The 24,225-nt window shown below is 40.4% G+C and overlaps 1 protein-coding gene across 1 annotated transcript in view; it reads right to left on the reverse strand.

The window, feature by feature from the left end:
• The window catches only part of LOC109958773 (sodium bicarbonate cotransporter 3-like), a 36,396-nt gene that overhangs the window by 5,998 nt on the left and 6,173 nt on the right, over positions 1–24,225 (reverse strand). The window contains exons 2-23 of the mRNA XM_020597677.1: positions 22,310–22,391; positions 20,817–20,966; positions 18,704–18,842; positions 17,641–17,801; positions 17,269–17,457; positions 15,859–16,242; positions 10,915–11,030; positions 9,955–10,112; positions 9,491–9,578; positions 9,130–9,276; positions 8,660–8,766; positions 6,945–7,117; positions 5,949–6,084; positions 5,515–5,760; positions 4,510–4,615; positions 4,197–4,358; positions 3,336–3,449; positions 3,010–3,171; positions 1,811–2,062; positions 1,459–1,527; positions 1,101–1,274; positions 660–797 (exon numbers count right to left, since the gene is read on the reverse strand). Of these exons, the coding sequence (XP_020453333.1) occupies positions 660–797; positions 1,101–1,274; positions 1,459–1,527; positions 1,811–2,062; positions 3,010–3,171; positions 3,336–3,449; positions 4,197–4,358; positions 4,510–4,615; positions 5,515–5,760; positions 5,949–6,084; positions 6,945–7,117; positions 8,660–8,766; positions 9,130–9,276; positions 9,491–9,578; positions 9,955–10,112; positions 10,915–11,030; positions 15,859–16,242; positions 17,269–17,457; positions 17,641–17,801; positions 18,704–18,842; positions 20,817–20,966; positions 22,310–22,391 (3,453 nt within the window). The remainder of the gene's footprint in view (positions 1–659; positions 798–1,100; positions 1,275–1,458; positions 1,528–1,810; positions 2,063–3,009; positions 3,172–3,335; positions 3,450–4,196; positions 4,359–4,509; positions 4,616–5,514; positions 5,761–5,948; positions 6,085–6,944; positions 7,118–8,659; positions 8,767–9,129; positions 9,277–9,490; positions 9,579–9,954; positions 10,113–10,914; positions 11,031–15,858; positions 16,243–17,268; positions 17,458–17,640; positions 17,802–18,703; positions 18,843–20,816; positions 20,967–22,309; positions 22,392–24,225) is intronic.

Here is a 24,225-nt window from a genome sequence, read left to right on the forward strand (position 1 = left end):
GACCGAAAGGGCAAGATCCCGGATACAGGCGGCCAAAATGAGCTTTCTCCGCAGGCCTGGGAACGCCTCAGCATTCCCCCGGAGGAGCTGGAGGAAGTGTCTGGAGAGAGGGAAGTCTGGGCATCTTTGCTTAGACTGCTGCCCCCGCGACCCAGTTCCGGATAAGCGGAGGAAAATGGATGGATGGATATTCACATTATCTTTAACGCACAATGCTGAGACAAAACATTATGACCACTCAGAGATGAAGTGAATAAGCATTGATTATCTCATAACAACAGTGAATGTCAAGGTCTGTGACATGTTAGATAGTAAGTGAACAGTTGGTTCTCATGGTCAACATGATATAGAATTGATTACCAATTTTTGTGTGCAGCACACATGCATACCAAAAAAAAAAAATCTGAGCAATGTTGTTATATTTTAAGTTTGACCACTACTTCTGCTGGTTCTGTAATTAAGGTTCGATTTACTCCAGTGTGACCGTTGAAGTGGGGTCACTGCTGTACATTCACTATCAACATGAAAAGGCTGCTATAGTCAGCATGCTGTTAAAGAAAAGACAAACTAAACTGTTCTTCTACTGTAATCACAGTCTGGCTCATGATTGTCACCACCAAAAAGGCAGAAGAAAGGATAGTAATAAAAATCAGTTTTACCAGCTCTTCTTGTGCTTTCTTCTTCTTGTCATCCTCGTTCTTCTTCTTGCTTTCTGGCATCACATCATCCAGCCAGCTCAGCTCTCTCTTGGTGAAGAAAAGGTCTAGCAGCTTTCGGATAAAGACCAGCGCCAGAACCTGGAGATACAGATACAAAGAATCTGTTTTCCAAAACTTCATATCACAAAGCTGAAATATAACATAGTCAAACACAATAAAAGTACATCTATTACAGAGAAAATGTTTAGTTTAATTTGACAACAATATGAGTTATGTATCATGGTGGTATAAGAATTGTTATCCAAGGTTGTTGCAGCTACACAGTGCTGTGGTGTGACAGTTAAGTGGATGAGGCTCTATCTGTTTCTACGTCTTTAATGCCTGATGTAGTAGGAGTGAGGCCATAAACTGCGTGACAGTCATTGAGGCTGAAGCCACTACCATCATGGGAAAGACGACAGCTGCTGCAGAGGCCTTGATGACCCAGAGCAGCACCAAACATGTGAGCTGCACCAGGGTGAAGACATGGACCTTCCACAGCGGCACATAGCGAAGGTAGATCAGATCAGGCTGGTGCTTTGCAGGCATGCCAAACAGCTTGATTCTGTCAAAGAGCTACAGAGAAAATGAGAGGAAAAAGACCAGGGTGGGAAGACGTTTAACAAAACCTTTGCAGGATTCTGATTTATCATCAAAGGTTCGGAACTACGACAGGCAAAACATATGGTTACTAACAGCTCATGACTGCTTTTCTGTTCATAATTAAAGAGTATACCGCTGTATCCTAGTCGAGGCTTACTTGAATGCCTTTGAGGGAAGAGGCACCCATGTAGAGAAAGACTCCATAAAGGACGGGCATAGGAATGAACTGTAAAGAGCAGAGGTAGAGTATAACAGCAGTATCAATTATTTAACTTCCAGTACAGGAAAAAAAAGTAACTAGGCATCTGTTGCACCAGGACACATTAATTAGGCAGAAAAGAGAAAACATCTGCAGTATGTTTGACAGATGGTAACACACTTTAGTGACTTTCTTTATTGTAGAATAAACTTACTTTTGTTAGACATTTAGCTGACCTTCTCATTTATGGTGATTTACTATGTGCGCAATGTGACAAAAGTCTATTATTCTGTTGTTTCCTTCATCTCACCTTGAGTACTGAAGTCATGAAAACAGAACAACCCATTAGGACAAAGATCATGATTCCAGTGACCCGCTGCTCCCGGATGCCCAGAAACTTGGGTTGTTCTCCTGGAGCGGAGCAGCCAGACTCTAGTTTCAGGCTGTTAACGTGGGAGATGGAAAGGACGGTCGCAGCCACGAACCATGGCAGACCCATAATGGAGCACACACCTAGCATTGCTGACACTACAAACAAGTCCAGGTGATAGCCACAGCCTTTCTGCAAGATACACAGTGAAGCAAGAGATGGCAAGAGGTGTTGAGGCAGTGATGAATGTTTTTCCACTGTGGAACAAGTGTACTACTCAAGTAAAACTAGAACTACAGAAAATAAGATACAAAAGCATAATTTAAAAAAAAATATAATATGCACACTGAAACCTTGAGCTTCAAATTCCTTACACATTTTCACTGTGGGCTGAATTCATTTTTAAATTAGAAGCACTGTTTAACTCTGAGGCCTAGAAATACCTAATTTCTGAGAGATGAACACAGTAGAAGGACAAAGAAAATAATATGTTTGCTCTAGCCATAATTAGGGGTGACAGAACAGGAGAAGGCTGGTGAGAGATGAGCAAGCTACAGGGAATTAGAGATGTAGAGATGGCAAACGTGAGTGTTCAGCTATAAAGAGAACAAGCTGGAGGAGGCAGCAATGAGTAGTAAGTTCAAAGAAAAGGTCGAATAAAAAAAACTTTCTGCTAAAATCACTTTCTGCATATTCTGTGTTAAACAACAGGGCTGCAGCCAAATTCAGCAGATTACATTTTATAAGGATGTTAATTTTATTACTAATACAATCAAATACTGAGTATTGCAATAATATTAATTGCAGTTTAATTCATGTTATATACTAACAACGAAGAAACCAAAACACTTACTCAAAAAACTCAAAATACATAGAGCAGTACTGCCAGTATATTAATAAACACGTTACAATGCTGACTTGGTATAATTCAAAATATGACTTTACTATGTTTGGATTCTTGCCCTGGATAGCTTTAGATGCTGCACAACTACAGTTTGAAGCACAGGATATTAAAGACGTGATGGGCAATACAGGCAAAATAAAAAAATACAGCTAAAAAGCTTCAGAAATTTTTAAAATTGATGTGTAATTTGGAGATTTAACACCACCAAAAGTAAATCTCTACAGTCAAGTCTGACCTTGAGCTTGTGCTCCTTGCGGTTTATGATGACAGCAGTGATCTGCTGGTCCATAAAGATGAGGATGGTGCAGAGCAGGGCAGGAAGTGCTGCCACCACCAGGGTCCACCAGGGGTTTTCTCCTAATGGGTCGATCAACCAGCCTCGGTGCTTTGAAGTTGGCTGCAGGGAAAAGGCAGGGATGAACTACATTTATTGTATGAATATTTGATGATGTGAACATTAATTAGTTTTTAAGAACTAAATTTAGACATCTGCCTCAAAAGAATATGTTTTTAGAAGATGTCTTAATGTTCGCTTTGCATACATTAAGACAGATAGCCTACCTCAAAGCGGTCAGGAACATTCAGTTTAGGAGATGGAATCCCCATTAGATAGTCCACCACCACCATGATCATGATGGTTAGAAATACACCAAAGTCACTGATAGTGGCACGCACCTATACAACATACAGCACACACACAAACAAAACATACTTATTGTAGGTAAATTTATTCAGGAATTTGAAAAGGGTGTGTATGCTATTTTCACTCAGTTTTAAATTCATGCTCATAATTATGGCCAGAAATAGAGGCTCCTTCACTACAACCACAGTAATTTACTGTGCATCACTGTCCAGATGTACCAAAGGAATAACTGCATTTTCCACCGTGTGGGAAGTTGCAAGATCTTAGGGGCAGCTGTGGCTCAGGGGTAGAGCAGGTCAACTCCTGATGGCAGGGTTAGTAGTTTGATTCCCCTTCTTCCCAGTCCACATGTCAGAGTGTCCTTGGGAAAGACACTGAACCCCAAATTGCTCCCGGTGGCCAGGCCGGCACCTTGCATGGTGTCTCCACTGCCATTGGTGTGTGTGAATGGGTGAATCTGCAAAGTGCTTTGTCCAGGTATGGTAGAAAAGGGGTATATAAGTGCAGTCCATTTAGCATTTAATTTCTGTGCATGTGTCTGTTCCTGAATACTAATGACTGACACAATGTAAACATTTACCAGATGAGAAGATTTCAGCTAGATACACTATAGCATGCACAGAGATGTAGAGAATGCCTGATTTAAACATGCCTTCATATATATCTATATTTTAACTAGTAATATAAAACCGTACTGTATTTTATATTACTAAAAGCCACCACATGTGGTGCACAGTAGTAGAAAAAAAGCACATTAACCAATCTAGCAAACATCAAACCTTGGTGGGAAAATATTTGTCCGTCTTGAACTGCTTGAGGAAGGAGGACAGGAAGAAGGTTGTGAAGAAGAGGATGATGGACCAGAAAAGCACATCCGGGATGTAGGGCCCATGGTGACCACAAGCTGGACCAACAAACTCTCCCTTGAGTGTTTTACACATCTAAAGAAAATGACAGTAATAGGAGCAGTTCTGTTAGCAGCTTAGTCATAGTCATGAGAGTGAATGTCCACTCTTCAAATGCAGTGTTTACATGTGACTGTAGGTGTAATTACTGCCTATCACACTGGAGGTCACTGCCTGCTTGCCTCACCGAAACACTGAGGCTGCTCCATTGGATGGATTCTGGACTGTATCCTGTCTGGTTCCACTCCTGCACGAGCTCATCTGAGACATTGGCTGGTGGAAAGCACTGACACCTGAGGATAACATAACAAATGCTAAGCAATGTCTGTATCCTGATCCTAAGTAGAAAAACATCTTTTCACTTTTCTTGTAAGCTTCATTTTAAAGTTAATTTAGAATAGGCTGCAGCAAATCATCTGTTAGCATCAGTCAGTTTTAAATGTATTATTTTGCAAGGGGGTAATTTGCATCTCGGCGCCGTGGAAGACATACTGGGAATAGCTCAAGCCACTACAATTACAGTTTTCAGCACCAAGAAAACTTAATGGGATACTATTTGTGTGCATAACCCATGCTACTTGATGTAACCCTTACTTAACATGACATCATGACTTAGAGTGTATTATAAAAGTGCCATGTTAGCTTAATTTTGGCACAGTAGCAGTGATAATCTGAAAATCTAAGTAAAAAAGCTATTTTGTCAGTGAAATATGATTTAATAAAGTAAATGCATTATTACATGAACAGATATTTCAAACTGAACTGTACATATATAAATATGGTGTACAGAAACAAACAGATAAACCACTTCTGGAATCGCACAAAAAAAACATGAACATTTCTTGATTTCTGGAAATGGTTGATCTTTTTTCTGTAACATACAGTATTTCTGCAAGAAGACAAATGATATACAGTGTTTAAACAATCATAAAGGACTGTCAGGACTTCTCAAAAAGAATCAGCAACATGCCTCATCCTGCTTCCTCCTAACAAAGGAAAACGTACACTTTTACAGAGGCAGTAATTTGAACAAGTGAATACAATACAATCTGTACAACAATGTATCTTCATTAGTAGTGTATACAGTACAGTATGAATGCATTTTAATACCTAAATCTTAACAGTGGTAATGCACTAAAATATTGCTAATATGAAACTTAAGGATATAAGTGACTGAAATGTCAGTACTTACGAATACAGAGTAAGGTTGTCTAAGTCATTGTGCATGTTGACAGGATAGTGTTCTCCCAGGTGAAAGAGCTTCTCTAAAGCCTCATAGATAAAGATGATGCAGATGAGCGAAGCAAAAGCCTCCTCTGTGAATCGGGTGATGTAGCAGACCAAGGAGCTAGCATCTGTGGCTACCAGGACAAGACACAGGAAGGCAGTCCACAGACCAATGCTGGTCCTTAGCGACAGGTAGCATAGACTATAGTCACTGGGGAAGATGACAAGGAGATGGATGGAAGAGGAATACAAATGCACATGTATAAGGGTTCAAACATGCACATTAGGTCAAATTAGACTGCTAGAATTCATGTAGAATGCTGTATGCAACAGAGACTATTTAGTTTTATTTTGACTGTTTCATCATGTCACAGCCAAAGTAAAGTTTCTTGAACTTACTTGCAAAACTTGAAGAGGATCTTCTCGAACACTAGAACAGGTCCTGTGCTGCCAAGAATAGTGAGGGGCTGCCCTGCGAAGAGGGAGTATGCCACTCCTGTCAGTGATGCCCCAAACAGAGATTCTATGGCGGCGAGATGAAACCATACAAAAGAAAACATAGAGGGAAAGGCTGAAGGAGATAAGACAGAGAAGAGAAGGAAAACCCTGACCAGAACACAAAAACATTCTGGGCTGCGTTTGAGAGGCTAGATAAAATGTTTGAATGTTTCCAGTCTGCTGACTTGTCCGAAATCATATCCCTGTAGCCCCACTAGCCCCAGCTGACTTTACTCAGATGCGTCACACACGCCAGCGCACAGACTGGGCCCATGCCAACAGTCCCTGGCCTAGTAAGGACATCAGGGTAAAAACTACAAGGGAGACAGAAAAGGAGGAGGGAGTAGTAAAAAGAGAGACATTATATGGACAAGACTGTACTCTAAAAATAAATTAGAGTATGGGAGGCAAAATAATCATATCCTTTTTTGGCCAGTGAAACATTTCTCTTGGCACACTAAATGACTTGCTTTATAAAAATGATCAAATAGGGGAGTCAGAAAATGTGGTTCTTCATTGAGAAGCCATAGCGATGGCTATGACCGGAGTGGACTGTGTGCAAATCATCACATTTAATGAGACTTAGGTAAATGTGATGGTGTAAGGAAGCACTGGAGTTGCTAACAGTGGCTCGGGGAAACATGCTGAGACTAGGTAACTTTAAATGGCCTTTGTGCTTTGATTTGAGGGTTCTAGGGAAAGTCACAGCATTCTTTTTGCATGCCAGCACAAAAATCACAAAAATATTTGATATGCTCACTTTTGATAGCCAAATGGTACCATCTTATTTGGTACAAAATGGCATTTAGACAACTGGGGAATTTTTCATCCCTACTGGGTTTATAAAGATCACAAGTGCTGACCTTCGCAGTAGGGGCTAAGCTTTTAGACTCACTATGTTGCCTTTTGTTGCCTCTCCGAGCAAACCTCCAAATGTAACAACAGGAGACATGCAGGCACAGTAGAGGAAGAGGATGGAGGCTAGACACTGCAGGCTGAAGGAGTCCCTGAAGTCACTCCAGTAGAACGGTGCCTTCCGCTTAACATCCGAGATCAAACCTCCAAATATCCTGGAGGTAGAGAAAGATAATATTATATAGTAACAGTTACACGGTTGCATTAAAACCCATTGGTGAGTTATGTTACAAGAATGGGAAGGATCAAGGGGACACCCCTGATTTACTCTCACACAAGGCAGCTATATATCAGTTCCCTTCAGAAATCAAATAAAATTCATAATGAGGCAGGAGCGCTCTAGATAACTGTGTTGGCACAAAGATCTCTGAGTCACCTGATAATCATTAAAGCAGTCATTCACCCTGTGAACTGCAATTCCTACAATTTTTACATGTGTTTATTCATCATGTTAAATAAAATTCAACCCAGTGTGTTTGATAATATAAAGTTAATAAAAGTGCAATTTTTGCAGTTATGGTTATTCAACTGGTAAGGAGTGGTTTTATGATTGTTTTTGTTTGCTTAAATGCTAATTGGTCTGAAGAAGGTTACGAGTTAAGCCAGTGTATCCACTGTGAAAGAGAGACGGTGTCATGAGATGGTAAGTGTGTCTTGCCCATACTGTACAGAGCTACTCTCTACCCACACTTCTTCTGGCTGTTTCTGCCTCTTTCTACTCGGCCTTTGAGGGATCGAAATCCATTTCTCACCTCGTATGTCTTTTCCTCTTTCTCTGACACCTGTCCAAATGCTCTGCTCTAAGGTCTTCTTTCATTTCTTTTCCCCAGCACCTCTGGAATAACCACCGCTGCCTGCCTCCACAACCCTCATGGTCTCTTTTATACAACCTGTTTCTCTAAATTTCTTTACATTAGCTTCTTGTGCTTTATCACACTCCTCTGTCTACCAGTAGCACTCTCGTTGCATGAACCTTTTATAGTAGTGGTGAAGGAGAGCAAATCTGTAAACAATACAGTGCCTCCCAACTGATGTGTACGTGTGCACAGTCTTGCTTTGCGGCCCAGGCTCTACAGACCCAGCATGAGTTATTCATAAATGTCAGCATATGAGGTTCACAGAGTACAGTAGAGGTGTATATGCTGAACACGTAGTAGTATTTACCTTATAACTTTTTACGTGTAACAGATTAACAGATTCTAGTCCACTTTAATGTAATGTAAGGTTAGAAAAAAACCCCCAAAGTTTTTACTTAAAAATATGTGCTTAATGTGTAAGTACTGTTGCTATTTGCTGTTTAGAAAAATACATAATTTAAAAATACTTTTGAGAATATTTTGCAATACTTCTTAATTTTAGAGCATTTACAGTAAAGACATTCTCATTATTGTAACAACAACTAAGTCTCTGTAACTAAAGAGGATAAAATGAGGTCCTAATCTCCCAAATAAGCTTTCTCCTGCAGCTTTTGTTAACAAATGGTGCTTGTCTCAACATAATCAACATGATATATTAAACATGCCTGCTTATGACAAATGAAGTGGTTAATTCAGCTAGGACGTGCTTTAATTATCAAATATTTCTGTCAGAATATCTGCTAATACAGTTGATGTTACTGCAAATTCTTGGAGTAAGTAAGGCCCATTTGGTTTAGTAACAATCAAAGGTTGTTCCAAGAAATTGTGCTGCACTTATACCTCCCAGTTCTCTGCAGCTCAGGCCCTGCATAATGGTCCTCCTCATTTTCCAGCTCTCCAGCGGGAGACGCAGTGCCGTTGGCCTGGGCTGGTCCCTTTCTCTTCATCTGGAATTCAGAGGGCATTTGAATTGTAATATACTGTAGTTCCATCCATTTCAGTTCCTTAGCTGCACTCTCAGTGATTACAGTAGTATGAAGTAATGTATAAAGTATATACAAATCTACATATACAGAAATAAAGTCAGTGAAACCAAACTTGCATATAGGTCTAGTAAATGTGTACCATGTTAGTATGCAGCTGGGTAATCATCTCTGCACAAATACCTGAATGGAAATTTCTGTATGTTTTGGAACATGGCAATTTAAGTAATGCTCATCTGTCCGTAGAACACAATCCAGATTAAGTTTAAAACAATTATACACTTTGGTATGCGACATGTGACTGAACAATCGGAGAGAGCCCCTAACCTGGGATGGGACATTCTTGGGGGGCTCAATCCGAATCGTGGGGTCCCATTCACCAGGAGGCAGGACAGTCACTTGATCAAGGAACTCGTCTATGCCAGAGAGGAGATCCGTTCGGTCTTTGGCCTTGTATGCCACATCATGGAAAATCTACATAGTACATATCATTAGGGGTTGTTTAATGTATCTATAATTATAGTACATGTTAAACTGTTTACAGCAAAGCCAGATTCACCTCATGCTAAAGGAGATATCAGTGCCACAAATAAAATAGACCATTTCTGCATGCATCTTAAATAACAAAAAAATCCAAATAAGTACTCAAGTTGAAGTTAGCTACTAAGAAGATTAATCCTTTTCTCACCTCATCTGTCATCAATGTGGCCATAGATCTGCCAATCTCATGGTACTGTGGTCCTTTACCATGAGGACCCAAAAGCAGGAAGAGAAACCTTTGAACAAGACACGCACACGCACCGGTGAAACACACCACATCTAATACTAACTGTGATACTAATAACAGTACGTGCTGTATTCACTTAAAGGCACATTGTAAAGTTTTTTATAAACAGAGCTGCAGTTACATTTATTGTTTCTTACCAAAACACACTGTATGTATCCTCTAGGTATAACAAAAATCTATCTACCTCCTCATAAAACAGGTGAGGATTAGGAAAGAGCTGTTTCCATTTTTACAAGCATCTATTCACAATCAAATCAAAATTTGCTGCTAGAGAATAACTTTTAAGAGTAAGAGACTTTTACTAATATTACATTTTTGGAATAAAAGTCTTTATGGCACTATCATTCCATTCCCCATCGTTATACCTTGTGGCTACAGGCACCTCTGTAAGGCCTGTGATTAGGACTGCTGGGGACAGTCGCACAAAAACAATAATGGGTTTGTCCAGGAAGTCCACTTCACCCACCAGCACATTGGAAGCCTCAGCACCAGGAGGAATTTTTTTCATGAAATTCATGTCCACCTGAAACCAATGCAACTGAAGAATCAGACATACAAACACTAATAAGAAAACAGATGCAAAGAAGAGGCAGATGTGATAGAGAATAAGAGTCCAGGCCATGGAAAGGCAACACATGTCTGCACATTCAAAAAGCGACAAAGACAAGGGAATGTAAAAGATGGCAGCAGGTTGTTGGGAAGCTAAGATTAATGAATGACACATAAGGAGTGTTAGCAGCTACATTAAGAATGACATAGCACTGAGCAAAGATTGTTGCTGTGATTCTTTTCTTATCATGTTACTTGAATAAATATCTCATATGTGCATGGAAATACAGTAATTTCTTCATTCCTGTGTAGAAAAAAACTGTGCCTCCATCCCTCTTCTGTATGCTCTGACTCATATACAGTAAACACCGAACTTTATTTTTGGCATAATGGATGGTTTTATAATGGTAACTACTTATGGCAGCCTGCCATTTTATTTAATGGATGAGGAACTGCAGAATGGGAGGCTAGATTTAGGCCATGTGAGGGAGGAATTTACAAAACTAAACACAGTTACATAACTACAGCACATAAGACTTTCGCTTCAATCATCAATTCTTAGTCAATTACAAGCAAAGCAATGACTAAAGATGCTGCTCACTGAGCCCAAATGAAATGGGCTGATGGGTATGTGAAGGAGGCTGTCATCGGGGCAGTTCTCAGCACAGGCCACTGAAATGTCTGTGATTGTCCAGAAACTGAGGAGGAACACTGATGGATCTGGTTCCATCCACCATAACGGACTGTTTCTGTGCTCAGTACTGTGATTAGGTTACCTTGCTTAAGTCGACACTGCTGCTTTCTCTACTGACCCCTGCTTTGGACGGCCTCCTCTCCATTGCCTTGTTGCCATCCAGGTTGTTTGGGAGAGAGCTCTGAGACACCAGTGGTCCTAGCAGGGATAGGGGTAAAGGGGGGGAGGGATAAAGTGGTGATGGACATTTTAAGTATTTAGGACACTATCACTGGAAGAGAATAGCTGTGTGGCTCGCCATGAAATACCATTTGTCTTTCATTTTTCTCTCAGCTCAGATTTTAATTTTGAAGAACTTAGGCAATTTCACAGGCACTGACTCTCTCTTGGCAAACAAACCTGATACAAAATCCTGGAATCACATGCTACTCACAAATGTTTGCGATGCAGCGCTGTAGATTAAAAGTGCACTGATTTAGTGTGATGTTTACATCTTATTATGGTCATTTTAAAAGAAAAATTGACTGCTGCATCAAGCATATACAATCACTTACACTCAGAGATAAGTTTTATTTTTCTTCCTTCTGAATGACATGAAAAGCATCTCTTGTACTGCAGGTTATCTACTGTACTATGTAAAGTTATAGTGGTAACTAGCTAAACTGGGTTCCTATGCCAACCCAGTTCTAGTTCATCACATAAAAGATCACTGATATCATACCAGTTTTACTTGAGGTTAACAGATACAGGGTTTGGAGTTATACTTTTATCAACGACCAGTAGCTGACTGGCATACAACAGAGAGGCAGTCAAAGTGATAATACACAAAGCAGCTAAAAGTGTTTAGTAGTTGTTGAGTTTTCAGTTTAATATTTCACATTTTTGGCTGTAAGACAAATGATTTCTTCCACCACAACTATTATGTGCCAGATGCAATGATTTAGTACATAGCTGTGATGGCTTTCCACAGATTTCACACGGCAATGTTTCTGATTACTCCCTATCTGCTGAGCTCCTTACTCTGGTGAATGAGTCAGTCTTGTTTAGCTCGAATTCATGTCATCTAAAAGGTGAGTGGATACGTTTGAAATGCCTGACATTTCATCTTCCTCAAACTTCAGTACCTTCAAGTGTTGAAGCTATGATATTTCTGTGCCTAACTGGTTGCACACTTCAACATTGCTTATGTGATTTGATCCATGCCAGATACAGGAAACGCTAGCACTTGAGGTGACATGAGAAGGAGAGATGAAATGAGGAAATAATGTATTACAAATCAAAGAATAGTATTTACATACTATCCTCTGAAATTCTGAAGTAACACTTCTTTTACCAGGTTTTCCTTCTTTTATAATTTCTCACATTTACATCAACATACTTCTCTTTTTGCTATCAAGACAAACCAACATTAAACACAGTATATACAAGGCTTAAGCATGATGCCACATTCTCATCTACAATTAATACTAAGTCAAAATTAAAATGTGTATTTTCTGCCAGCATGTGGTTTGGCCAGTGCTCCATGCCCTTGAGCTGTACCTGGGAGTAACCCAGATTCTGGGTAGCTGTGACTGCTGAACAGGAGCATGATTGATCAAATACTCAACAAAGCCTCTTGGAATAAGGGAGGGATTAGCTTATGTTATGTCCACCAATGCACTTCATTCAGGAAGGCTAAGCCCTGGAAAGCTCCCCATACCAGCCTTTTAAACAGTGGTGTCACAGTGCTACCGCATTCTTATGCAACAAAGTACTATGACTGAAATTATACAGATTTACTGACTCTTGCGTGGGGCTGGTAGCAACTGGGACTATTCTGATAAAAGGTGAATATAATACATTAATTTAAATACTGTAGTATATTGGGTCTTATAGCTGTATGGATATGAGCTGGGTCTAGTGCTGGTAACACTCAGAGAATACAATCATATAAATGGGCTACATAATGTCACTAAGTTACCAATAGTCCACCATTTTTCTATTTTAAAATAGCCTCTGTTTCACAAAACATAAGATTTGAAAAGCCTTCAGGTGGAGCACTGAATTAACATGGAGCAAGAGTACTATGGACTCCCAGCATGCCCTGCCTGTTTACAAGCATTTTACCTAAGACGTCATACTTCATACCCTGTGGGTCTATGGCAGGTACTGTATATATAACTTTAGAGTACATGCCAGAGAAAATAGTGCAAGAGTGTATGTATGTATATACTGTATATCACTGCATTGCTGACCATAATTTGTGACCTGTATGCTAGCCATTACTTACATCCAGAGAAATTCCTCTAAATGACAAATTAAAAGCATTTTACCCAATTTCCCTGTTCAATAAATGGTTACTTATTTTGAGTTAACACTGTACCACAGTGTGGTTTATACAGCCCTAAGTGTACACCAGAGCATATTATTAAACTGCTACAATAGAGGCTATAAACCCTCCTCTGAATAACAGTGCACTCAATGATCCCAAGAAGTACTATATTTTCCTAGAAGAGGGTACAATTACAGAAGTTCCCACCAAGTGATCCCTGGTTTTAATAGCCTATACTCTCAAATGAAGCAATTCCCAGGGTGAAACAAACAGACGTACACACATGCACACACAATCTAATAATAAACTGTCAAGGGTTGGTTTGGGAAGAACAAAAAGTCACTCGAGGTCTCAGTATGATAGGACAGTACCAACATAACCACCCTGGTCTCAGTCTTATATTTAGCCATTCTGCAGGCGACCATAGCCCTCACTGCGATCGTAATCGGGTAAAAGAATGTTTATTCATGATGAACAGGAAGAGCATGGGTACTAAATGATCCAATGAAATAAAGCACAAGTTGCATGACATTGTTCTGTGTATACTCCAGATGAAGCAGTCTCCAGGGGACAAAACATGTGACAACTGAAAGGATTTAGGTTGTATGATGTGAGTTTCTAGACAACATCAAACATATAAAAGAACACAAGAACTTAACAGCTAGGAATGCGCCAAGGCTATCTGCAAGATCTGTATCCGAGATCATGGCATTGTTTTATATTGATTACATATAAGTGATTAAAAGTCCAATCATTTTCAAATCCGTATTATAATAAATTGTGCTCTGAATAAGTAACCTATCAAAAAGGTCCAAAAGCATGTTGCTGTAACAGAAGGAATGTTTTCCTAATGCACTGTTCATGAGTAAAAAGCAGAGTGACACAAAAAATAAACAGCTGCCAATAATTAGATATCCACACTGAGATAGAGCGTTAGCAAGTAAAACCAGAAAACCTCTAGCTTAGAAAAACAGTCTTCCCGCCCAGTGTCACAACTCAGGGAATGTGGCAAGGAGAGAGTCTACACAACAGTTACAGTATATAAAAGTGGAACTTATTAAAACTAACATCATCACAAAGCAAAACAAGGAGAAGACTCAAGTGAGCTACATCAGCTGTGACCTTTCCATATCAACCAATCCTGCCAAAGGCTGTCTCCAAGACAGCGGAAGGACGTCACACCCAGTTTAAGTTAAATGTTTCAGTTGCACCACATTGCCTCTCTTCTGTCTTTCTCTGTCCCGCTCTCTCGTTTTTGTGGGATCAGCACCTCAGCTGTGTCGCTTGCTGTAATTAGTGACTCATGGGTTGTTGCGCACAGCTGAGGTACGTTATTGTAATGACTTCCCTACCTTATTTAAACCTCTGGCAGACGCTCTGTTGTCGCCAGAGCATTAACTTACACTGTGTTAGACATGGACATGTTGAGATAGTATGTGACAGTTTGAGTGAATGGCGAGGTTGTTGTGTTAGATAGGGCCACACATGTTGGTGAACTTTCCTAGCCATGTATATCTGACGGTGATTTTCCCAGCCATGGGTACCAGATGGCTAGCGCTACAGAGAGCGCTACACCAATCCAGTCTTCTCGTTCCTGTGTCCCTCCTGTCATCTCCTGTCGCCGTTCTCCTGTCTACTCGCCTGCCTTGTCCTGGTCCTCTACTCTCCTGTTTCCTGCAATCCTCCTACTCATCTGCTCATCCTAGTCTCCTCAGCCATCCCTGCCCTACCCTGGTTATTGTGTTATACGTGGACTCTTATCTTGTTTGTGTGTTTTTTCCATTAAACCTCCATTTTTCTACTAGCACCTGGGTCTGCAAACTTGAATCCTACCTCAGTTCTCCCTCACCCTCCTGGTGAGGGGGACTAAACCATAACAAAAACTTCCTGTTAAAACAGATCCATATAAATACTCCTCTCTCTATTGATACCATATGAAACTTCCAGATTCACAGTATAAAAGAACTACTACAGAAATCAATGATTTAAGTTAGATTTTCTATATGAGGATATCCATTGTGCAACCCATCTAAAATAGGCTGGCTTTCTTGATTTTCATGTATGCTAACTTGAGGACAAGTGTGTGCTGTGCGGCTGTATTATAAATTAAATAACATCAGCCGACAATAAAAATTAAAAGGCACAGACTGTGATTGGAAAAATGGAACAATGCAATTGGGGCGTCCCTATTAACAGGTATTACATGAAAAGCCTTTGCTGAGAAGAGTAAGATAGGGTAGAGCACTAAACACAGTAATAAAACATTACAGGAGAGGAAAGTATGTGGGAGAAAGAAAGACAGACCAAAATATTTTATAAGGCAGCCATGCAACCACAATGAAGGAAGTGTAAATGGGGACAGGGACAAGCGAGGCATAGATGCTACTGAATGGGTTGGAAATGTGTAAGGCAACAAAGAGACATCTGAATGGCAAAAAGAGGTACAAAGAGTTTTCAGTTTGGCGAGAGCAAGAGATATTAGTAGAAAAGAATGGATTAGTTGAATAGATAGGAAGAGAAGCAAGAATCATGAGGCGGTCAAAACGTTGTGGACAAATACAAGTGGGAAGCGCGTCTTAGCAAGTGAGCCTTGCTGTGGGTTATTGATTAGATGGCCGCAGGGTTGGAAATTAACAGGGAGCAGAGCGTTCATGCTAGTGCTAGTGTTCTCTGTTCAAGCCGTGACTCACACTGGCAGGCTACACAGATATTTGCCTTCTAAGGGCAGCAGCTCGAGGCCCTGGGATGCTGCGGATGCTCGCCGGCTGAGTTGTGGTGATGCTGCCTCTTCTTCTGCAGAGCTTCGTGGGTCGTCATCCTCAGGAGGTGATACCACCACCTCAGGGATGTCTTGAGGGCCAAGGCCTGCAACACTGGTGTGTGGCGGGCTTTGGGAGGAGCACCGGAACAAAGTGGGAGTATTCTGAGGGGTGGTGAGGGGCGAGGAGCCTGGGGAGAGCCCAGTGGTGAAGGAAGAAGAGGGCAGGAGGTGGTTGAGCAGCACAGACACTCGGGACTCTTGTCTCTGGTACAGGCTGGAGACAGAGCCGGTTGCTCCTGACTTGTGGAGAGAGAGGCGTGAAGAGGAGAGGCCCTCTCCTAATAAAGGAGACAATGTCAAAAAAGGAGAGGGGAGAGAGAGGAGAAAGGAGAAGGAGGTAAAGGAACAAGGGATGGAGTAGAGAGCAAAAACATATGAAGTAGGAGTACATCACAGAGATGGTAGCTGAAGGACACAAAGACAGAAAGGATGGGCACCACAAGCATAGCAGGGGTGTAGTTCGAGAGATTTGTGCTATTAGAGACATAAGTAAAAAGCTTGGCTGTGTGCAGAAGACACAGAATGATTCAGTGAGGCATGTAAGCGGGTCTGCAAGGGCCAAAAAACTTGTCTCGTTCAACTCCAAACAAACCAAACACAGAGATCTGAGACAAAGGTCTGAGCTTAAATAGATCTGCATGCAAGGAAAGGATGAGTTAGCAAAAAGCACTGTGCACTGTAAGCAACCACAAATAGAGCAATCATAAATCTTACACAGTACAATACATACTCACATGGACAAAGACATACATCTTTCACACTACAAGAATTAACTTCACCAGCCATTAATGTGATATTGAGTTTTGACCTTTCACATTTGTGTTTTAGGTTTAATGATATGAAAATGCAAGCCCAGCAAGAACCACAGGCACAGAAGTGAAGAATGTGACATTTCTTTCATTCTTAAAACCACAGGTTAGCACCCAGGATACTGAAATGCACACCATACATTAAATGCCACTGCAGCCAATCCCAGTCAAAAAAAAAAAAGCACACACACAGTGCTGCCTCAAGTATCATTTAAAGCAATAGTGATGTGTCGTCCTAGGGAGTGAAGACAATCATTAATTCAAACCCCAAAGCCAGACCAGCCATACAGGTTAGCACAATCAATAGCACCCAGATTTCTCTTTCACTAAGGGGACCGGCCGCTTCAATATTGATTATTCTCTAGATTTTACTCACTTTACCATCCACCTTCTACGCTGGCATTGAGGAATTTGAACAGTGGATTTTCAGGAACAGTTCCCCAGTAGTGGAAAATATGAAGGAAAAAGAAATGCGAGTGCATCATAGGATCTCACCATTTTTTTCAAGCAAGAGTGGGTCAGAATGTTTCTTGCCTATGTCAGCAATGGAGCGCACTAGAGGGATGCGATTGCTGAGTTTTCTCTCATTCTGGTGATGGTGTTTCTTCAGCATGGCTTCCCGCACTTTATCACGCAGATCCTCCTTCAGCTGGCCTGATGCCACCATGTTGTCTATCACCATGTCTGAGGACCACAAATACACACAGTCAGAGAAAACTACATTATGTGTCGGGCACTGACAATTTTTTTACCAGAGTAATGAATAATTCTGATGAATCTGCTTTATGTCAACCATTTCATAATGCTACATTAAAAATACAGTAAAAATGCTATGAACATGATTTAAAAGTGTATCGCAAAATGTACCCGCAATTTCCTCGATACTGTTGGCCCTCATATCCAGCATGACTGTGCCATTGAGTATACAGCTCCGTAGTTCAAATAAGCTGTGTAGTGACAATGTAGCCACATAGGGCTTACTCCATCTCTCTCCACCATCTTCGACATCCTCCTCAAACTTCAGCCATCTTTAGATAAAAACCAACAACAGACACACACACAACAATGTTTTTCTCTGATCCAAAAATAATATACAAAAAATGTCAAATTAAATAAATACGAGTTGCCATATAGCCTGTCCAGGGTGTACCCCGCCTCTCGCCCACAGCTGGCTGGGATTGGCTCCAGCCCCCTGTGACCCCGTTTGGGACTACGCGGTTTGGAAATTGGATGGATGGATGCAGTTGCCATATAGTTCAAGGGCATGTTGTTTTAGTTCATATTCCACAGCTACATTTTTCCTTTCACAAATTCAAATCTCACTCTCCAGACTGAGTGACTCATACTCCAAATCTGTTCTTTTACTGAACACAAGTTTATCAGTGAGGGAACAATATTTGAAATGCCAGCCAATTTAGGTCATAAATGCACTATGAAACTCAGAGTAAAATAGCCCTGTTAAAGTTTTGTAGAGCAGAGGCTGAGTGTAAGCCTAGTCTATGTCTCTTCAAATTCTCCAGTGGAGACTGGCTTGTAAAGAAAAAGTAATAAAATGGTTCAGGATTGCTGAGGATTCTGAGGGCTACATTAAGCAAAGCTATAAAACTAAACCACAGAGAGTTAGACATTTTTCACCAAATATAATAACAAAAGGAAGCACTTTAATCACAGGAATTATAATGCTGAACTACAAATGTGCATACTATGTGCATGTACTGTAAATGCCAGTAAAGCTGATTGTTATGACCAATGGTCAGGACCACAGTAGCTAAACAGGGTTTCTAGTTAACTCCTGATGATGCTTTTAAGCTAAAAGCTATCACACAGATGCAATACAAATTGGAAACCAACACATCTATAACATTTTGTATTGCTTTCACTTTGTGTAGTTGTCCTCATGCTGTTCACCCCACGAAGAAGTATGTCTGACCTGGCTGTCTCCTTCCATTCAGTGGCACGGCCCTCTCTGAAGGAGAGCTCATCGAGCTCAGTGAAAAGGTCATGAGGGACGTGCTCGAGGTCATCGTCCTCTGTGCCCAAGATGAACTGGACCCTCTGTGATGGTGTGTCTGGGCACAGAATGGGTAAAGGACACAATGTTAACACTAATGGTTTTAATGTATTATATGCTGTTAATGATACAGCGCTTTGGACTTTACCTTTAGTAGCACTATGGAATAGTTTTGTCATTTTTATTGAGTGCCTCTGGTTTGTTTCTTTGCACATGTAATTGCACACAGGTCACTCTGTACACTGTTCTGTCACTTCTACACTAATGTACATGTGGCCGTAACACACCAAGGAATTTGAAATCCACCAGCAAAAGCAGGAACAGAGAAGAAGAAAGCTAGTAAACATGGGTGTAAATGATGCATTTCCGAAAGAAACAAAATTATTGGCTTTGCAAATATTGTGCAAATAGGGTACAGTAAGACTAGTACATCACTGTAACTGCTTTTCATTCTGCCACATGCTTGATGCGAATTCTTTGATGAGAAACGTGCAAAATAGCATAATGAAAACAGGGACGCTTTCCAGCTATTTTCTTCCCACGTCTAACTGAATTTGAGGGCAGATATCAGGACATCTGGAACCACAGAAGATGGAAATAGATATGGCAGATTACAAGACTGTATACCACAGGGAGGCAGAAATGGAATGACTGGACGCAAAAAAGTGTGAGCTATTTTCTGTTAACATATTGGTACACTGTGTGATGGTCTGGTGTGTATCATGCGTGCGTGACTGCACTTCATATTAATGCTGCTGCTACTGCTTAGCATCATTCCAAACCTAGCCTATACCTGAACATAAAGATGTTTTAAACAAACTGACAAATATCAAGTCAACGACTCATGTTACTGACCCCTAAAGACACAGAAGGACTTTTCTAGACATTTCCAAAGTGTATACTGTTTATAGTATATGTAGTGTTTTGTTTGGTGTCACTTGGTTCAAAGCTTTTTTGGGTGCTTCTGAGTCAAGCAGTTGTGGTGATGAAGCAAATTCTTGCACAAACATTTGCACACATCCCTTAAAATGTCACAGCTTTCAATCAGTTCAGAGGCTATTTCCCAGTGGCCTTTTAGAGTCGAATGTTTTATTCACAACTGTGAATGACAGAGGAACACAAAGGGCTTAAGGAAAGCAATGCTCTAACCTCGCATCTGTGCATTGTTAAAGAGGAATTTGTTTCCTAATCTCAACTGCCACTGCAGCGCTTTGCAAACGAAGGTTGGAATTAAAGATGACATTTGCACTTTAAGATGTTTGTGGCACTGTAATTGCATTTCAAACTAAGCCTTTCTCCAAATGTACTTTTCCTTTCCTGCGCTTAAAAAGAATGAACAGTAGTTGTAGCATGTACAAATATTTGGGTACCTTAATAATTTAGTATTTTGAATTGCCCCTTTTGCCAACTGTTAAGTGTGGGGGTGGAAATATTCTGCTTTGGCATTGTGTGGCTGCCTGTGATGCATGTGACTCTGCACAAAGAGAGCAGAATGGATCTCACTAAATATCTGCAAATTCTTGATGGAAATGTCAGTCCAGAAAGTGAAACCGAAAAGAGGCTTCTACAACAGGACAATAATTCAAAGTGTACCTCAAAGTCCACCACGAACTACTGCAAGGAAGCTGAAAATGAAACTTTTGGAACAGCCCTCTGTCCCCTGACTTAAACATCATTGAAAATGTGTGTGTAGATCTTAGCAGTTAAGACTGACTGTCTTTTTTATTTTGCACAAATCCCATATGAGACTAAAACCAACAATGAATTTCATTTACTCACTGTAATTTCTGTGAAACCAGAATTTTGTTTAGCTTGACTGTCTGTGCCACAGACCTCCTCCACTGTTGCCAAAAAGTACTGAAAACACACCAGTGAGCCACACCATTACACTAGGTGACATGCTTCCTCCTCCAGAAATGTATGGGGTATGTCTCATTTCAAAAAGAGCTTCAAAGGCTATGAAAGGTATAAATTGGAGCAGTAAAGACATTCACTGTAGGCTTGATGTTATAAGTTAGAAGCAGTGTCCAACCATAAGAAGGGGAGTCCCTCCCATCTTCTGTCCCCTCCTCAGAATCTCTCTCCTTCTTCTTTCGGTGGTGTTTGTGTCCTCGGTGGCGACGCCTCCGTTTGTTCTCCCTCCCCAGGGGAACATGGACACCTACATACACTGCTCTGTGACCTAGAGAAAAGAAATTTGCAATATCATTTCAGACAGCTTTCCCTATATGTTGGTTTTCACACAAGGTGTAATACTGAGAAGAAGGAAAACCGGGGAAAGCAGGAATTGTATTTTATAAACATATTCATGTAAAATTACGCATGTAAAATAAAAGAAGAGACACACTATGAAAGAATCACTCTATGTTTTTAGATAAAGAAATAGATGTTCTGTGGTATATACTGCATCACATTTGTAACAGCTTCCATCTGTAACACTGTAAAATCTGATTATGTGAAGTCGTCTCTCTACTTTTTGACCAGCTATCACATACATTCTGTTAGGAATTAAAGCTCATAAACCAGCAAAGCATGTATTAAGTCGAATTCTTAAATGGAGTTCCATCATTGCATTCATGTGCCTTGTGTTTGATCTTTTGTTTCAATGCTGCCCATACAAACAGTAATGCAGACCCAGGAATGAGCAGTCAAAAATTCAACATTCAAGACAGAGGACAGAGAACTTCTTTTCATTTCTTCTGAGTGCTCTACAATAGATAACATACTTGAAGAAAACCAGAGTACATCATTTGACTTTTTCCACCCTTCAGCCCCCTCCACAAATGTTTTATCTACTCCCTCTCGCTAAATGCCATACAGGAGCTGTGTTCTGCAGTGCAAATGCCCTATTTTCACCCCTTGTTCTCTGCCAGTACTCATTTTTCACAGAGGCGTCATCTCTCTTTTTTGATTTGAGAGGGAACCCAAGAGAAATGAAACCGAGACATGGCACTAAAAGGCATAAGCAGCATACATGAGCTGAACAGATGGAGAGAAACAGAAAAAGAGGAGAGAATAGACACAGTAGATGAAAGAGGATGGAGAGAAAGAACCTGGAGGATATGAAGTGTGCTGGACTCAAAATGAGCAGTGAGCTGGGGGGGGCTCATTGGATGTTACATGCTACTAACTGATCTTATCATTTATTTTATACATCACTTCATCAGTTAGTCACATGATCTGTAAAAGTCATTGGTAAAAACCAACATAACAATAACAATACATTGTTTCCATATACATCACAAAATGGCAAGTATATTTTAAAAAACATAAAATCAACTTAACGTTCAATGCAAAAAACATTTAAAACACAAACTCCAACAACCCATTTTCCTCGTTTTTAAATTGTATTTTACAGTTATTAATCTGATCATGATGTGATGACAATGCAAATCTAAGCATCAAAATCCCGTCATTAAGGGCCCAAAGTGTCAGCAACAAGTAAATGAAAATAAAATACACTATAGTTTGATAATGCTATGTAAGTCACCTGTAATTGCTTAGTCTAGTTGACTTTAAACTTACTTTCCAACTCTTCTTTTTCATAGTTTGTGTGAGTAGTGAAGCTGGCCTTTCCATGGTCAACTACTGCCTCCTCATCTAGGCCCTGAGAATGACAATAAGAGAGAAAGGCGATAGAGGCAGAGGGAGAGGACAGGTAAACAGAAACATATTTGTCCATATTTTTCATGTGCCAACTGATTTTTATTATTCTAATATCCCCCAAATTTTACTGGTTTATATTAATTTATGGCAGATGTTTACCTTTATCTTTTTTTTTTAATAGTCCCACATTTTATAATTAGACTCGTGTATACAGCTCACTGGAAACGAAATGCTGCTCCCCCCTTGAGGAGATGCCAGTGTATGAAAAAAGATCAGGAATGTTTATCAGACTGCAGTGTTTCCGTTTGTGAAGGCACCAGCCAGTATAGCTCAGCTAGAAATGGACTGGTGGCAATACAGTATGGAGGTCCTTACCTTTCCTCTAACACTCCAAACATCATGACCACTTGTATGTTTGGCATCAAGTACTAAGTCTTGTTTGGTATGTTTACTGCATGCCAAACCACTTCATAGCTCTTGGTTTAAGCCCGGAAGTATTTCAGTTTGGTACATAGCCAGCACAGACAGTCCAACTCCACACCATTTAGACCACAATCTTATCTCCAAAATACTGTAACTGTACTGTATAATGCAGCTAGATTAAATCTTGAGGGTTTATCCATGTGCTATTTTCCATAAACTAATTAGCCTGTGTTGGAAAATATATTCATTGCTATGGTTCATGTGGTTGAGTTTCATAGCAACATAAGAGGCTGGCTACCTTCATTAAAAAAAAAGAGGTTATAATCTTAGTGAACATAATTACCAGGCTAACAATGTCATGGAAACATCAAGAGATCAGTTAGGAGACAGCGTTGTCAGGATACAAAGCAGGCACATATTATTAACATTCTTTATTAAATTACAGTGCCCTAAAACTGTAATTACAATACCCAAACACACATACATACAACTGCTACACTTTATCACAATTCTCACAAGACAAACAACATGCACAGACAAAAACCATAACCCAAACTTGGTTTGGTCCAATTACTAACATTGTTATTACCAGCCCCCTGGCTCCCTACCTGTAAGTGCCTGGACATGTAAGGCAGCCACAGAGACACCGTCTCCAATTACTGCTGCAACCGTTGCCAAAACAGCAGTGCTGGGAGAGGTCACTGTGGATCTACCAACTGAATAAAGAAACCAACCAGGTTGCAGAATACAGTTAATGAAACTAAGCATTAAACTCTTCCTATGACAGGTCTCATGTCACTAGAGCCCAAAACAATTATGCTTCTATGAATTTTTAAATAGGTCACATTCAGTCTCTTATATAAGTCATATCATACAATCAGACATTTCAGTAAATACAAATCTGCTGTTCGTCTGCCTCATAGACAAATACTTTGATGCAAGAGAGTATCCAATTGTAGGATCCTTTCAATCCCTTCAACCAATCACAGAGAGGCACTGCTGCCAAGCAGGAGAGAGTGGAAACAAAAGGTGATGATGTTAGCCACATACTAAAAGGACACATGATACGTGGTTGATTTCAGGGCCTTGTGTGTCTTAGCCCCAACATGCCAGTCACCTCCAATGACCACACTGAAGTTTCATTGTGATGGCACATACTGAATATATCTTCAATGACATTCAGATTTCCATATTACCAGGATCATTATCTTATAAGAACCCTACCTACAATGAATGGTGCCATCTGTGATTGTTTGTGTGCACATGTAAGCCTGTGTACACGTTTTCTTTTGCCAATGAATTTGCATGATATTGAGCCACGGTGCTCTCTGACACTGCTTTGATGAGGAGCACTAATAATTCAGCTGCAGAGAGGAAGAAGAGCAGCAAAAAAATGAACCCATCTCCAGTAA

The sequence above is a fragment of the Monopterus albus genome, unplaced genomic scaffold (genome assembly GCF_001952655.1).
Source record: "Monopterus albus unplaced genomic scaffold, M_albus_1.0 scaffold34.1, whole genome shotgun sequence".
In the NCBI taxonomy this organism is placed as follows: Eukaryota; Metazoa; Chordata; class Actinopteri; order Synbranchiformes; family Synbranchidae; genus Monopterus; species Monopterus albus.